This window comes from Perna viridis, chromosome 9, assembly GCF_037379345.1.
Source record: "Perna viridis isolate PV_CMFRI_1.1 ecotype Kerala chromosome 9, ASM3737934v1, whole genome shotgun sequence".
Taxonomy (NCBI): domain Eukaryota; kingdom Metazoa; phylum Mollusca; class Bivalvia; order Mytilida; family Mytilidae; genus Perna; species Perna viridis.
In genome coordinates, this window is record NC_142453.1 from 10,368,397 (window position 1) to 10,385,936 (window position 17,540).

Genomic DNA, 17,540 nt, shown 5'->3' on the forward strand with positions numbered 1-17,540 from the left:
GGCGGTGTCGAACGACCGGAAGTTATGAAGCCGTAATGGCCCTCTTTTTCTTATACTGGCCCCGTCTAGAAGCCCGGAGTTATGAAGCCGTAATGGCCCTCTTTTTCTTATACTGGCCCCGTCTAGAAGCCCGGTTTTTTGACATATTTCAACGTATTTTGGGTAGTTGATTAATAACGACTTTATTGACTAACGTTCGAATATTAGCATAAATACGATAAAAACTGCCAATACAATAAAAAACACAAAAGTGCGCTAATACGAGATTTAGCCGTCCAATACGAATTGTATACTAGTCCAATACGGCTTTTACTCGTCCAATAGGTCATATTGGCCAGGATTAAGATCCATATTGGCGGGAGTTTCTCGTTCCAATCTCGTTGAAAAAATATTAAATAATCTAATATTAACAATATTTATTTCAGTAATGACAATAAAAATCCAGAAAATATGCTTTATGAATTTAATGCTTGCTGTCACTATGAGAATAACACACATCTGAAGTACATGCATATTCAGACACTGCCCATGCTTAAGTGATTCATGGTGAAGAAAAAACCACTGAACAAATGATGCATTTTGGTCTACACACAGGGTCTTGCTCCCACTATCAAATATGCAGCCCAACAAGTATACAACCTACACAAGGGTGATCCCAAATTTGGGGATGCCTCGCATCAACTCATTTTTTTTAAATAACATTCACACTCCATATTTCTACAATCGTTTGGACAATCGAATGCTATGAAATTTTGTACCCCATGAACAATACTAATTTCACACTATAGGAGGTGCACACTAGGAATTCTGTGATTTTCATTACATTCCATTCAGCAGTGTAAAAGGAGTAATTGATGAGAGATGGACCCCCTCTGTGAAATTATAGATGGAAGAACAGATGGAGCCATTGGAGGGAAGTATGGGTACCCCCTATCACAATATATCCCCCACATGGTAAGTGGGGGTATAATAAAGAAATGAAATGGTATAACTGGTGGCTCTCCCAGCTGACCTAGTTTGAATAAGCCTGAGGTAATCCTTGCACAGTATTTGTAGTGTGTACAGTCTCAGTATTAGTAACATGGTAAATACTACTGGCTAAGTGAGTGTAAGTCTGTTGAGGCCTTACTTCCTCTTCATCACGACTTTTCATCATAGCTTCTATATTTCTACGGTAATATTCATTAATATGACCTTGCGGATAAGATTGGTCGTATGGTAGCCTGACAACCTCAACATTACCGGAGGAAGGAATTTGATCCAATTGTTTTTCATTCTGAGTATGTTCGGTCTCACTTTCTATGGTTGTTGTTTCAACTTTTTCACCCAACCGAATCTCATCTGTTTTCATGGCACTTAGGAGTTCACTGTAACCTTTGCCAGTCTGCAGCATGTTTTTGTGAAGAGAGTTTCTTGTGACAACCTCAACTTTGTGTACCATTCTGATGTGCTTCTGAAGGTTCCCTCTCAACTTACAGGAATAGTCACATAAGTTACAGGTAAAGGGTCGTACATCCTAAAATAGAAGTGCAACAGATTTCATAAAACTTATAAATTCAGAACTAATAAGCATAGGGGAGACAGTACTAATTAGTTGGAAGTAGGCTGCTATTACTAATAGCTAAGATTGCAACAATGTATATGTACATGTATTTAAAAGGAGCAGTATTCCAATTTGTAATGGTACTTATATTTGCATAAATGTAAATGTATACTCAGAATTAATCACATAAAAAGACGAAAAAAATAGTGTATTACTGGAACAACAAGTGATACTTTGCCATGTAATGCTGAAAAAAGGGGGAATGTGGCAAAATGTTCAAAATACTGGAAGCATTACTCAAAAATTACATTTTGGATTTTGTTGAAAATTAAACTTAACCTGTATTTATGGTATTTAACAACTGTGTAAAGTTTAAATAAATAATTGAATTTTCCTCAAGTTATCAAACCATCAGTGGATGGAGGGACAGAGGGTACCCTATAGAGTACCCATGCAAATTTTGGTGTATTTTAGCAATCCGTCTAAAAAAACAAAAACAAATTCCACAGAATCTTTGCAATTGGCTCAGTATTTAGTTCACCACTTGGCATCCACCAAATTTAGAGGCATCATAATTTTCAGATACTTTTTTTCCTTAAATCTGCAAATTTAACAACCATCATATGGTATCAAATTATACCTCACCACTTTCGTTGAGGGTTATATATTAAATGGAAGTGTTAGTAAGAATCAGACAAAATGGAAAAAATCAGAAACATGCATGTCAAAACTCCATCAATCTGACAATGTAATATCAATCAAGGATGCTTACTATATTTGAAAAGACCATTACTTGATCTCTGCATCATTGGCTTTTCTCAGAAATTTTTCAATAGAATGTTAGAAAAATGTGGTTTTTGACAGAGTAATCTGCTCTTGAAATGTTCATTTTCAATGCATTTCAATGAAATTATAACTCAATGCACCAACAAAATATGGAAAATCTTGTCTTTGTTCCTTGGTTCAGACCGTGCAAATTACACTACCAAAATGATGGATATTCTCATACCATGTTTCACCCACTGCCTGATTCTTACAGGGACAGACACTTTAAATTAGTTTTCAGACTGAAAGTTTCCAGTTTACTCAGGTTAAGGTCTTTGCTTACTCAGAGTTTGGTTTTGACAGGCTTTACGCCAGCATCTTTTAAGACTAAAAATTAACTTGTACATGCTTAAATAGTGAATTATTTTAAAAAGGACTTTATATATTTATGCACTATAAAGACATAAAACTTAATATAATTTTTATAAAGATGCACTATTAAAAATATTAAGCATAAGCCTGTCAAAAAATCAGACAGAAGGTGATTCATGCATGTCAAAAATCCACCAAATTCAGTTGTATTTCTTGTTCAAATAACCAGTATTAGTTTTTTATTTGGTTGTTGCACTTTTGAGATAAACATTATATAGATTGTACATAAAATTGGCACTTTGCAAGAGTTATCGTTCTTGACTTGGTTTTATGTGGTTGATTTTAGTGGGAGATGAATGCATGATTTTCTCAAAAGTGCAGATCTGAATACAGAAATGATTATTATTATGTAAATATATAGCATGTGTAGACTGACAAATCATTGTTTGTTCTGTGGGATTTTCTACACCATAAATCACTTTACCATTGGCAGTGTCTGAATTTTATATGGACAGGTACTTAAATATTAAAATCAGTATTAAACAGTGGAGTTTCAAATGAAGAAAATTTTTTTTAACTGAAACAAACAATAAAAAAAACCTTAGTATGTAAGAGTGAGCATTCTCATATACTCAATGTGCCTTCATATTGGACACCCAGTAAAAAATAATAGATAAGAGATCCACTGTCTCGGCCCCGTGTAACAGAAGGAAGGAAGGACAAACACCCCTACTGCTATATAACCTCCACTCTACAAGTTTGGGCTACAAAAAATCAATCCCATCCAATTTGTTATGGTCACCAACACTTCATTTTATATTTAAAAAAAAAAAAAGCAATTAAAAATGGCTGTAACTTTTGGCAAATAATTTGATTGAACTGATATTAAATCATAATCTGTATTTCATGATGAGTACACAAAATTTGGAAAAAGATCCCTTGATATCTTATAAAGAAATCAAGTGGAAACTGTCAGGGGACGGACAAACACCCAACTTTTCGTAGGATATCACATATTACCCTGGAACTTCCTACGGTATAAACATCAAAATTCTATCACAGCAAATTATGGTGACTTACAGCACAGACAGAAGAACCTTCCAAAATCATTAAACCTTTGCATGAGCTACATACAAAATTAGATAGAAAAAAAAAACTTTGTTGTTAGATTGAAACCAAGCCACAGGACCATTATTTACAGAATACATCAATAACAAATATGACATTACAGTTAATGCCGTTAATGTGGTGTCCACTTTCGTTACTTACTAGAATCTGATCAGAAAAATTCCAAACATATTCATCTTTATGCCTACTGCATCTAAGGTTTTTCTTCTGTGTAACAAGAAAGTCTGAGGAATTCCAATTGGGGACAGACATTGATATACTTTGTATATGTAAAAATTAAAAACCTTGAAGGTAACAGCATCCATTACTTACAGAATGCCTTGAGTTGATATGGTTATTGATTTCTGACTTCCTTTTACTAACATAGTTACATAGATGGCAGCTAAATCTTCTATCTGTAAAAAAAGTACAAGAAATGTGTGAACCTGGTCTCACTAGTGATACCCCAACTTTCAATCATGATCAGAGGAAAAAAACAAAGTCCTCAGTAAACAAAAAGTTATCGTCAAATTATTCCGAAAATAAACCCCATTATATAGCTGTGTTGAATTTTCCAAGACATTCAGAAAAACCCTAATAAAAAATGTAATAATTTCATGATGCATTTTTGTTGTTATTGTGAAGACATCGTCGAATAGATTTGCACTTTCTTTTCCAGAATAATAAAACATTGTGATAAATAAGGTATACACAATATATGTACTTTTACACTGCTATGACATTATAAACAGATATAGTGAAACCTTGTCTTAAGGCTAAAAACCACTAATTCCACTTCCCATAGGCTTCTATGCTAATTTCACAATATTCAATGGCTTCTCTGGACTTTACCTTAACTTTAACCTGCAGAGGACTATATATCAGCATGATTCTACATATGTCAGCTCACAATCCTCAGAATGGCATGTGGGGTTAGCAGACTTGCAGTGCAGTACTGGCCACCAGAAGTGGTCTATAAATAGCATGGGAAATCCCAGTGTTTTCACAAGATAGGGGTATATTTAAAAATCATTATGGAGATTAGGCTTCACATCACAAGAAGCAAAATGCACCTATAAAATGTACAGAAATGTTTTTCCTTTCAGAAACTGTTTAAATTTTTTAAATAAGATGAGAACTTTTTTCACAGCACTATGAGGAACAGGGGTAATTTCTGCGTAGGACTATTTTTGCGTACGTTCCAAATGCTCATTGGTTGAATTGGTGGTCTGTAACCTTAACCAAACTCATTGGAATTTAAAATTGGTTTGGTTTAGGTTTAAAATTTGATTATACATGTACAAATGTATAAAGGGACTTTTAAAAGGGTCTGGTTTAGACAGGTTTTCAGATTATTCAAGGTTCTGTTAAAATATATTTCAGTGTAGATCTATTGGTTTTATAATTCAAAGTCCGGCCTCAACAATAAACATAGGAAAAATCAACATACATACAACAATATAGACACAGTATGTTACTGACTGAATACATCTGTAAGTTGTCATATCACAAATATTTCATTGTTTTGAAGTTGTCATATATATTGCCCAATTTGAATCAGAATAGATCAATTTTTATGACTTTGACCACTTTTTATGACTTTGACCACTTTTTATGACTTTGACCACTTTTTATGACTTTGACCACTTTTTAAAAATTCTCTATTGCAATATGAAGAAAATAACAAAACACAGACTTAACAAAAAAATTGATAAACAGTGAAATCTTTCTTACCCAGAAACTTTTTGAAGTCCTTGTGTATAAGATTTTGAACCTCTGTAAACCAAACACTTATAAAAACTGAGTTAGGTTTAGACAGGTTTCACTTCGAAATGGTGAAAATGACTTTACATTTTTTCTATAGATAAAGGAGGTAGACCTATTGTAAGGGACATAACTCTTGAAATCAGTGTCACTTTAAATTCCTATCCCATTTGATATGTTAATTTAAGGAGGTTGACCTAGCGTAAGGGACATAACTCTTGAAAGCAGTGATATGTTTGTATCATATCCAATTTCACCAAAGCCTATCAAGCTTTCATTTGAAGCAGATCAATGAAATCAGTCCAAGTTATTTTAATGCTGATATGAGACTGATGTACAATGCTGGATACAAACATTCCAATGATTTGTAAGAGTTGTGTCCCTTACTGTAGGCCTACCTCCTCAACTCGATTTTTATCTTTTTTGAATAGTTTCACTTCTTTTGTTTGGGGACCTTTTACAGCTTGCTTTAGGGTACAAATATTGCCCATCAATGAAGACCATATGGTGACCTGTAGAAGTGTAATTGTCCGTTACTTGATATTTTGTGGATGACTGTCTTATTGGCAATAATATCACATCTCCTATTTTCATATAACAGAGACTCACTTTGTCCCACAACTGAAAACATCATTCTTATATGGTTTATTTAAAATCAAGTCAGTGTAATGTAATTGTCTATATACAAACCTCCATGTGTACTGTTGATGTGAATCTTCAACTGGTGTGAATTAAGATAAGATTTGCCACACTGGCTACAGGTATGGTTTTTCACACCTAAAAAAGATAGGGCATTTTTGGAACATTAAGTAATACCCCATATAAAGGCAAAAAAAGGCCAAAGTTTCAACTTGAAAACTATAATTTTGAATTACATATAGCTGAAAAATGAAGTTAACTTGTATTTTATGGTACTAAACAATAGATTATCCAATGTACCATTCTCAAGATATAATCTGGAAATTGTTGTTGGACAGACAGACAGACACACAAATTTTGTAGGGTATCACATAATACCTCACTACTTTATGTGGCAGGGTATAAAAAAAGTTTTATTAAAAAAAATCGTGGTGGATTTCATAAAATATTGTAACTGATCATAACTTATGACAAAAGAAAGGTAAAAGGTATAAGTCATATCAAACAGATTTTACTTTTGTTTGTGAAACTGATTTTTTATTTTTACTTGCTCTTGATTTTTCTTTTAGCCCAGTAAACTAAGATTGGAACTATGACTAGAATGCATGTGACAATCATCAATCAAATCGAAAGAAAAATATAGAATCTTACAACTCTTCCAATTCTTATACACTCAAGATAATTAAAAAAAACTAAAAATTGACACTGTCCCCATCCTTCACTTTGCATGGGTCAAATTATTAATTAAATTTTTCACTTAAGGAGGTAGACCTAGGGTAAGGGAAATAACTCTTTCAATCAGTGATATGTTTGTATCATATTCAATTTCACCAAAGACTTTCAAGCTTTTCTTTGAAACAGAATAAAATCAGTCTGAGTTACTTTGATGCTTACAGAAGATAGATGTAAAGTTGTGAATATAAACTTTACAATCTAAGTAACAGTTGTGTCCCTTACTCTAGGTCTTCCTCTTTAACATCTACTTGTAGTTCTGATCGTACTGTTATCATGAAAAGTAAAAAAAAGAACTCAAGATATGTGTAGATGAAAAACAAAAGTTGAGTTGTCTCCCTTTAGAAATAAATTTAACAACCACTATAAGTATAATTGTATACTTCTTGATGGTTCTTTATATGGCTCATTTTTTCAAACATAACTTTCCCTTGATCAAGTGATATAAATGATTCACTTTACCTGAAGTCATTCCACTATTCTGTGTGAAGCCTGTGAAACAGGCTAACCTTGCTTGGGGGATTTTTGGCATGGCCCCCTTAATTTTATTTTTAATTTGAGAAGCAATATCCTACATTCTGAGCATATTAAGAGGCATCTAGATATGCCCGCATCAATAGCAATATTTACCCTATGAAAAACTGTATAAGAAATGATACATATACATGTACTAGCAATAATCGTAATCCAGCGCAGAAAGGAATATTTATGAAAACCTTGCTATTAAATTTGAATAAGGAAAGAGAGAAATTAAAGTTTTTACACAAAAAAACCTTCCTGACAGACAGATCTATTTCGATCACATATAAGATTTTGTAAGATAGATTATTACTGATCTGAAAAAAAAAAAAAAAAACAATTGAAGCAACAGAATTGTATACTGTACCTTCATGCCGTAACTTATGGAATCTTAGTTTACTGTTGTTTATACAATAGAAATCACATTGGTCACAGCGTAATCTAAAAATAAATATAAATAAAAATAATGATATGAAATGAATGACTAGAACGAACTCTAATTATGTAGTGTTCTCATTGGAGACATTCAGTGTGGTCATATATTCAAGTATTTGTTTTCAATATTTTAAAACAATTGTTAGATTTTTGTATAGTTTACATGTAAGAAAACAAGTTTACCCTGGTACTCTTTTTCTTGTTTATTTGGCCAAAGTGAAATACTTAAACAGTTTAGTTTAATTGTAATCTTATAAGCATTATTACTCAAAAACTGCATAAACCCTTGTCTTACATCTTACTGATAGCAAAGTTGTAAGTATAACAGTTCAAAATACAAATCCAACATTTGTCATAACATAGAACATGTAGAATGTCAAGAATGAGTTGAGACCGGAGCCATCTTAATCAGCCCTTATTTATTTGTTCTTAAATTCACATTTTCACAGAAACATTCATAGAACTGATATATACAGCTGTAATGCATTTGAAGTTTTATTTAACTTGGTAGGAAACTCACCCAAATTCTAGCAAGTCCTGAATACAATTTTTCAATATATTTACTACACAGCCATATAATTTTTGCTGAAATTAGCCAGTCTCGGGCTGGCGGCAAGCTACAATTTCAAACTCTGTTTTGTTATCATACATTTGGAGTTGACGGTTGCCTATAATTATTTTCAAGTTCTGCTGATGCATCACAAGTAAACATAATTTGTGACCACCAACTCCAAGATTGGTTCATCTATATTATAGTACAATTCTTTGTAATATTTACACAAAATCAGAAACCTGAATGACAAAATTCCACCAATCTGACAAACTGCAAAAAAGTCTGTTATAGGATTAGCTAATCTCAAGAGAGTCTTTGTCTATCTAAAATGACTGCTACTTGAATTCAGTATTGCTGGAAATGTCTGATTCTTACAGAGATTTAACACAAAAGTGTAATTGTTTCCCTTGAATCTACCCTAATTAAGTAGACCAATGAAATGTACATTGAAACAGTGAAACCTGAATAAACTGAATCCCTTTTAAAATTTGTTTGGTTTATGCAGGTGCTAGCTTTACCAAGGTTAAAAATACATTAAAACTGATGTAATCTGGATTAGACAGTTTTCTGATTCAGGTTGGAAATTTTGAGTTATTCAGTTCAGGGTTGGTTAAGACAGGTTGCACTGTACTTACAACCACTTAATATGGACAGAGTGTCAGTGACATCGTTTATATATAGAATGTAAAACCAGAACTATGAATGACTAAAAAATATTTCTGACAGAAAGGAAAAATTTTGTCAACACGGAAGTAGACGACTGCACAAGTGTGGAGGTGCTGTTTTGTCTACAATACGACAGCCAGCTCCATCATAGATATAGCCTAATACCATGTCTGATCAACTTGATCTTACATTTTTTGTTTTTCTGGTAGTGGCTGTCCATGCTCATGATGTAGATGCATTGTAAGCTTGTCTTTATACTTGGTTTTGTATGGACAGATCTCACACAGCAAGTACGTACCATGCTCTTTCAACTCGTGACTCTATATAAAAAAGAGACATTTTTTTATATTTAGTTATAATCTGTTAAGGTAGAACATACCTATTACATGGAGCATTCTTTTTTAAGTCATTTTACAAAATCATACAAACATACATGTATATAGTTGCAATGAAATAATAATGCTTAATATGGTGTAAAAACAGTATTTTTAAGTTATTTGAAAGAATTTTTGACATAAAAATTTGACTGGTAAAATTAAAAATATTAATTGTGTAAAGCCTCTTTTAAGGGGAGATAATTGGTGGGAAAAAAATGTGATGAGAATTTTATTTTCTTGAAATTTATACCAGAAAAAAAGTTTGGTAACCTCCAATTTTCATTTTTAAATATGAAAAGATGTCGGTTAACTGTTTAGAAATTCTATCTACTAAATTGTTGATGGTATGCAAAATATTGAATTTAGAGTCCATGTAAATATTGCCTTTATTAATTAAGGCTCATTGTCATGTTGTAACCAAGTTGAGTGATATATGTTTTTTTTTTAACATCAAAATTCTGTTTTATAATAATTTTTTTGTTTTGTTATATCCTTATTCATATATTTACTATATTCTATGATATTTTTATAAGAATTAATGTTATTCATAATAGTGTGTAAACCTGCAAGACAAATGTAGATTTTTCCTACATAATGTACATGTAAATAAAATTATGTCATTTTTCTTTACAGCAAAGAGCAATCTCATGTTCAGAGAATATATTCATTATTTCAAACTTTTATACCTCTACCACACAGATACATGTACATGCACAATGGATACTATACCCAATCCTTCCTTTTTCTCTACAACACACTCCCCCTTTTTTCTCTATAACCCTCCACCCTTAAAAAGAATTATAAATAGATTGTTGATTAACACCTAATTTCTACCTCAACATGCATTTTCCAGTCAATATATGCCAAGTAACAGTCATATACTATCAAATATTTTCTCGACTCTGGAGTACTTACACGAATCACCGATTTATTATTTAAGGAAGGGGGTGGTTTGTAGAGAAAAAGAAAGAGTTGGGTATAGTAACCATTCTGCACATATCTGTGCTCTACCACATGCAATCTGGACTAAACCCTGCCTTTTTATGCAATTTTTTGTGTACAGTACACAGGACTGAACTTCACTGATTGTTGTAATGCTCATACCACAATTGAAATTATCCTGTATATAGAGGAGTCTACATTACTGTAACATAGTGGTATTGAGATAATATATACTCTATTACTTGTCGTGTTAAAGGTACATAGGTACATACATGCATACATATATGTACAAAATATGAAACCAAATCTAATTACATTGTATTAGAAACTGAAAAAAAAATGTTTCCAAATAATTAAAGACATAACAAGCAAAAAAATAAGCCAGGTGAATGCAATATAGCCTTTCTCTTATAAGTGGGGTATGTACTCAGATTCTAATCTAGAAATGACCGACAAGGAGAAGTTATAGAAAATTCTGTTTGAAAAATTACAATATTGACATTTTTGTTCGGATGTAATCTATTACAAAAACTTCTCCATGTCAAAGACAAATGGGAGAAGTGAGCACAAACAAGGAGAAATTGTTGCTTATTTTTCCCTTGAGATAAGACCCTTCATACTTTAAGCTTGCATTTCCATCCAAAGACTGCATCACACTGTTGACACTTGTAGATTGGATTCTCCTCGGCATGGCGTAAAGCATGTTCTCTCAAACCACCAGCTGTAGCAAAACTTGAACCACATACATCACATAGATGGCGTACCAATCTGTTGTGGCACTCTTTATGTCTGTCTAAGGCATAGGACACAAGGGTCTTAAAGTTGCAATCCTGCAAACAAGTTAAAACAAATCAAAGTGAACAAAAAACATGAAAAATTGATCGATCTAAATCTCATCTTCATGTACATAAATATATTACACATATGCAATTGCAATATCACAAATGTATCATGTTAAAAAATTACTTGTAGGATTTTTAAAAATTTTAAAAATTTTTAAAAATCCTACACGTTAAAATAAAATTGTTCAACTGGAACAGCCTGAGAATACATTTGTATATGTTACAATGTATGAAATAAGTGATTAAAATTTTCAGAATTGTCTGTTATCTATGAAAGCCAGAATTTAAATGGGCTATTCTTTAACTTCTTTTGTATTAATTTCTTATTTTAATGGGACTTTTCAGCTGGAATGTTATAGTGGCCATGTGGTCCTATTTAATCCATATCACTGCAAGTTTCAGACAACTCATCATCTACATGCACATGTAAATAAATCTACAGACTAAAATAAATCTATAAACATGTATTGATATATTACACATGTGCACTGCATAAATAAAATTTTCATATACATGTAGAAATACATTGTACATGTATAACATAATACAAAATATGGTGCTAACACCCATGCTATGACCGTTAAAGGAGGATCTACCAGTGCATGTACATGTATCTTATAGCTAAATAAACCCAAAATTTTAATTCTTATATTGATTGATTAATTATGGCAGATTTTTCATGCATTTCATGACCAGAACCACTGATCAATCAACAGACACTGCTTTGTTCTAATCAGACACTCTGAACCAAACTTTTTGGTGTGCTAAATGTACATGTACAGCCTGTACATCAATAAATAAGCACGTCACTATCACATCACCGTCACATCTTCTGAGTGACTAAGCCGAGGACCAAACCCACGACCTACCATATATGTTGACTAATATAATGATTACAATTAACATAATGTATTGAATAAAAGAAAAAGAAAATCAGTGCATGGCTTCATTTTATATTCAGACAATTTCCTGTCAACATGAATTCTAACATTCTATATAATTTTGATCTACAAATGTACCAGAAGAGAAATCTGGAAATTCCACGGCAAAATGTCCCCAATGACTATAAACTGTAATTATTAGATTTCTGTATACATGTAAATGTTGTATTACATTTTTTTACTTATTTATTATGTACAAAAGTAATTGAAGTAAGTAATTACATTACCAAAGTAGTTGTAATTTACATGTAATTAATTACTTTACAAATTCTGTGTAATTGTAATTAAATTGAAGAACTTAGCAAGTAATTGGGTCGTAACTAATTACTTTTGCATGTAACTGACTCCAGATCTGGTAGGTAGGGAGATTATTTTATATTTCATAAACATTTATACAAAATATGTAAACGTAGGTAATTGTTTTATTTTACATCAAGTACATGTAATACTAACATAATGGTGTAACAATCTAGAATTTAACCGTGCTAGAGTCAAAATGGTCATAACATGTTCAAGGTACATGTACACACAAAAAATGTAGGGTAAGTAAGGTAGTAGGAAGGAGACATGTTATATTGGGCCTTATATGAAACTGTTACAAACCTTATGGTCACAAGAAAGCAGTGGGTACTTCTCTGGCATCACCAACATCTCATGTTTATTATACATGTGCAGAGCTAACTCTCTACTGAGCAATCCCGTCCATGTACACAGTTTACAGGCATATGGAGGATGCTCTGTTCTCATGTGTTTTCGTAGCTCTTTTTCAGGAAATCGAATCTCACATTTATGACACCAGCGGTGTACAACTTCCCTTTTTCTTTTTGCACCTTTTTTTCCCTTTTTTGTTTCTTCAATACAAATTTCTTCCTCAAGCTCATGATCCACATTTTCATTATCACTATTATTCTTCGTCATTGTAGAGTTTTGTTTTGTACCCCTTTTTGTAGAGTTTTGTTTTGTACCCCTTTTTAAACTTATTTTCTCTTTATTTTTCCCCTTATTTGCAGCATTTTCCAGCTTTCGTTTCTTCGATCGATTCCGTCCAAAATAATCTAGTTCTGGTGACTCATAGTAAGGACTGTGTTTAGGTGACATCACAATCATGTTAAAATTGACCTTATCAGTTATTTCTTTGGTGACATTTTCTTCTTCAACACCTTCTTTATTTAGTTTAATTATCGCTTGTTTTGTTTCTTCTTCCTCATGTACATTTTTTTTAACTGGAGAGGAAGTTTCGGTTAAAATATCATTTTCATTACTAGAGGGAGTGTCAACAGAGATGTCAACGTGTCCATTCAAAAAAGATGCTGATTGGTTGATTTCAAGTTGCTCAGATTGTTTGATTAATTTATCAGCAGATTTTTTAACTCTAGTTCTTGGAGACTTCTTAGATTTTCCATTTTTCCTACCACGAATTGCTCGACTTCTTGTATTTGTAGTTGGAATCTCTGTTTCTTCACTTGTAGGCGATAACTCACTATTTTCTAAGGACTTATCTCCCTTAGTGACCTTTGGTTTTGCAGTACACAAACCTGTATTTACCTCTTTAATGCATGTTTCACTAACATCATTTAACTGAACTGATTTACAAAGATCAATGAATTCTTGCATATTTTCTTGATTCACTATTACCTCTCCAGTGTACAAGTACCTCACAAGAGTGACAACTGCCTGTTTTGAAAAGCTGCTACAGATTATTGATTTTTTCTCAAAAGATAGATCTTCTCCCATCTGAATTACTGCCTCTTTAAACACATGACAATCACTAATAGCAATGATTATTCTGTGCAAAGGAACTGGTCCATCTTTAGAAACTATCTCGACATCACATAGAAAGTTCTTATTCTGCAGAAGGTACAAGGAGTTCAGAATTCTATCTCTGTATTCCATCTTTTTATACAAGGGTTCCTCCATCTTTTGAGCCTACTTGAGTCTGTAAAAAAGAGCCAATGCACATAACATTACAGTATTAATCCATGCAGGAATATTGTACATTCTTATAGTACAATAGTACATCTCGGCAACTACTGATGGGGTGTGGAAATATAAAAAAGGGGGTTATCAAGTCAAAATGAGAAGAACTTTAATAAAAATTGAATCTTTGTAAAAAATATAGCATCAGTATGAAAATAAACCATGAATCGGATTAGATACATGTACATGTAGACGGATTAGATACATGTACATGTAGACGGATTAGATACATGTACATGTAGATATGACATGCACAATTTCAACCTGAAAGTCATTACAAGCATTTGAAGTTTAGTACTCTGCAATACTGCTGAAAATATGTATCTTCTTGAAAAAAAAACATGTCCAAACAAGATGAATCTACATGTACCACTGGATTACCATAACATTTGCTTCTAAAGGCATCTTTTATAAAATCTGAATAACCACATGTACTTGTACATGTATGTTGTGGGGAGGCAACTACTAACCAAAATAATAAAAAAAATCCCTCAAATGCAGTGACAGTGAATTTGTTAACCTGAATTTAACTCTGAATATGGGCTGCTTCCCTTAGCAACATTATTGACAAATCATGCAGACTTTCCCAAAATACCAATCAATCATAGCTTTTTTTGTTCCCAAATAGCCTATTTTCTATGTAATTCAAACAGGAGGGGACAAGACTAACAGAAGCACTGAGTAGATTGGGATGAACATTTTGAGACTGGGCCATTTTCAAATTGAATTTCAAAGGGCCAAACTTAAACATTCTCTATTAAAATTTCCGATTTTAATGGTACATTTTCAGCTGAAATGTGATAAATGGCACATGGTCTCCTCTTATCCCAATCACTGAAAATGGCATAATTATAAAGAAATCTCTAATGTATATTAATTGATTACCTGTTTACTACAATCATGTCCTAAAACAGTCAGAATAATTGTGACGTTTGCAGTGGCATTATGTTTATCTGATGTTTATGCCCCACTCAAGGGGATCAAGCAAAATAAACTTTAGCCTGCAAAGACAAAATAATTATTTTGACAAGTTACTCACTAGAACAGTGCTCATTTTTTTAATGCTTTTAAAAAATTATGATGATGCTTTTAAGTTAACAATGATACTGTGGAAGTTCTTTTGTTTGCAGGGTACCAATTTTCGTTAGTGAGCCAGACCACAAAATTTGGTTCCCAACGAAAATGAGATTCCCATTCATGTGTATACCAAAAACCTCAAAACCATGAAATCAAGAAGCCACAAACTTGTGTACATGTACATGTATCTTTCCTAATCCATGAAAATTGGTATCCACGAATTTAAAGTACTTTCACAGTATTTCATTAAAATTAAGTAAACAATAGTTTCATCTATTGTAATGAGAGAAAAAAGTTTCTGAAAATTTGTTAAGGCATCAGTGGCTGAACCTGATTACAACATGCACCACAGAAAATTCCATAGTCAGAGCATCATTTAGCCAGTGCTTCAAAATAAAAATAAACCCTGAAGACCCTAGTTACGGAAATTTTACATATAGTTTTACATTGATAATATTCTTTCAGCTGATAATTAAGCAAAGTATTTAAGAGATGGATTACTCACATTTTCGGGCAACTGAAATAAACTTTGTATCTTTTGTAAAAAAAAAAAAAAAAATGATGTCTATAAGGGTCTGACTGGTCTTTTCATATAAAATGACATGCATTTTGTGGAAAGGCTATGTACATGTGCATTATATACATGAAGTGAAATACTTTCTCCACCAAATGTACTTCTTTACACAGTCATGACATAATTAAAACTGTAATTTACCTATGGTTCAAAAGTATTTTTTCCAAACCTATGTGAAAGAGTCATCAACATGATCAAGGGAAAAAATTTTCAAGCAGAAACCAATAGAACATACTGTATTTCAAGGACAGACTTGACATGTAAAATAAAAAGATAAAATAAAAAGCATGAATACCCAAAATAACACATACAAAGAAACAAAAATAAATGAGCGATCTGAACTCCACTAAAACAGGAATCATGGACTAGGTACATCCGTAGGGTAAATGTCCTCTGCTTACACGTACATGTACCGAGAAACACCTGTTGGCTGCTCATAAAATATCACTTCCTGGGTAGACAAAAGGAAAACTATGAAACGGTGAACAAATCATTACTTATGGTGCAGATGTGTACACTATAATATCCACAAGTTGATGATGACCATCATAAAACCTATGTAGTGTTTACTTTAATCTTGTTCCAGAAGCCCAACTGTAAATGAGTATTGCAATTGGTATAAAAAGTTTACATAGTTTCGGCAAGCTCTGGCATAATGTATACATTTTGATCTGAAAACTCAATAAACAGGTGCTGAAGGGATGTTGCCACAGATAAAAAGGACATTATGGAATGTCATGGCATTTGCCATACAGTTTGGTAATGAGCTTTCCTTCTCCTTCAACCTCTTTAGTAGACTTTATTCAAAGACTAAGAGGTGACCAGAACCACACATATTTAATTATTTGGCCTAAGATCAGCTATAAAGTCAGCCTTATATGAGTGAAGGAGTAGGTCAGTGAGTAGTGGAGCACATTTTTCCCATCTGAATACCAACCATCTGATTAAAAAACTTGAACACAACATAAGAGTGTAATTTGTTCGAAGTCAAATCAAAAGATACTGTTATTTCATTTAATTTTTTATTGCTTACAGGAAAGCGTTTTTCAATGAGTACTATAAATCAATGAGAGGACTTTTCTTTAAGGATATTACCTAACAAAACCTAATTGCAGAATTCATAATTAATTTTCATTTTGCAATGAAGTGATGGATTGAAGTTTGTTACCGGAAGTACCAATAAGAAAGTAATATCGGTACAATATCGGATATGCAATTTTCCGGGGGATAGTCATGTAACCTAATATAAAGAAAAAACAAACAAGACGAGAAAAAAAAAAAAAAAAAAAACATCACGGACTTTTTTCGAAACATTTCAAACGGATTTAACCAAAAAATTGAGGAATCATATCTAAAGAATAAAAAAAAATGCTTTTAAACAATTTTCTTTTCAAATATTAAGTAATAAAGCAAAACATTTGACAGGACGAACTTTTCTGACTAAAAATGATAAGCAATATAAAATCCTCCTTGGGACACGGTGACGAATTCATTCTCGTTGTAGGACGTGTAACAAGCTCAAGTTGTCTCCTTTTAGTTTTTCAACATTCGAATACAAAATTGAAAATTATCTTGGGGAGCACCCCAAAGATGATTTTCACGAATGATTTATTTTTGTATTCTAACAAATCATTAAGCATCTTTTGAGGAACAATTGTAAGAGAGGATTCGAGAGGGACCAAGGACCCATTTCAACGTTCATTTCCTTTTTCAAC

The 17,540-nt window shown here is 32.5% G+C and overlaps 1 protein-coding gene across 1 annotated transcript; it reads right to left on the reverse strand.

The window, feature by feature from the left end:
• Positions 1 to 401: 401 nt before the first annotated feature.
• LOC148606641 (uncharacterized) lies at positions 402 to 17,006 on the reverse strand. The gene is made up of 9 exons (XM_088545098.1): positions 16,921 to 17,006; positions 15,060 to 15,175; positions 12,801 to 14,133; positions 11,035 to 11,244; positions 9,285 to 9,415; positions 7,809 to 7,882; positions 6,242 to 6,328; positions 4,121 to 4,203; positions 402 to 1,516 (listed from the first exon to the last, which is right to left on the reverse strand). The coding sequence occupies exons 3-9, from the start codon at positions 14,112 to 14,114 to the stop codon at positions 1,013 to 1,015; spliced, it is 2,403 nt and encodes an 800-aa protein (XP_088401224.1). The 5' UTR covers positions 14,115 to 14,133; positions 15,060 to 15,175; positions 16,921 to 17,006; the 3' UTR covers positions 402 to 1,012.
• Positions 17,007 to 17,540: the final 534 nt, after the last annotated feature.

Excerpts from the sequence above, each read along its gene's own strand:
- LOC148606641 (XM_088545098.1), bottom strand. The coding sequence starts at position 14,114 with ATGGAGGAACCCTTGTATAAAAAGATGGAATACAGAGATAGAATTCTG. Across the intron at positions 9,416-11,034 it reads GATGGAAATGCAAGCTTAAA|AGTCACGAGTTGAAAGAGCA; the intron begins GTATGAAGGGTC and ends TTTTTTATATAG. Across the intron at positions 7,883-9,284 it reads CTACCAGAAAAACAAAAAAT|ATTACGCTGTGACCAATGTG; the intron begins GTAAGATCAAGT and ends ATTTATTTTTAG.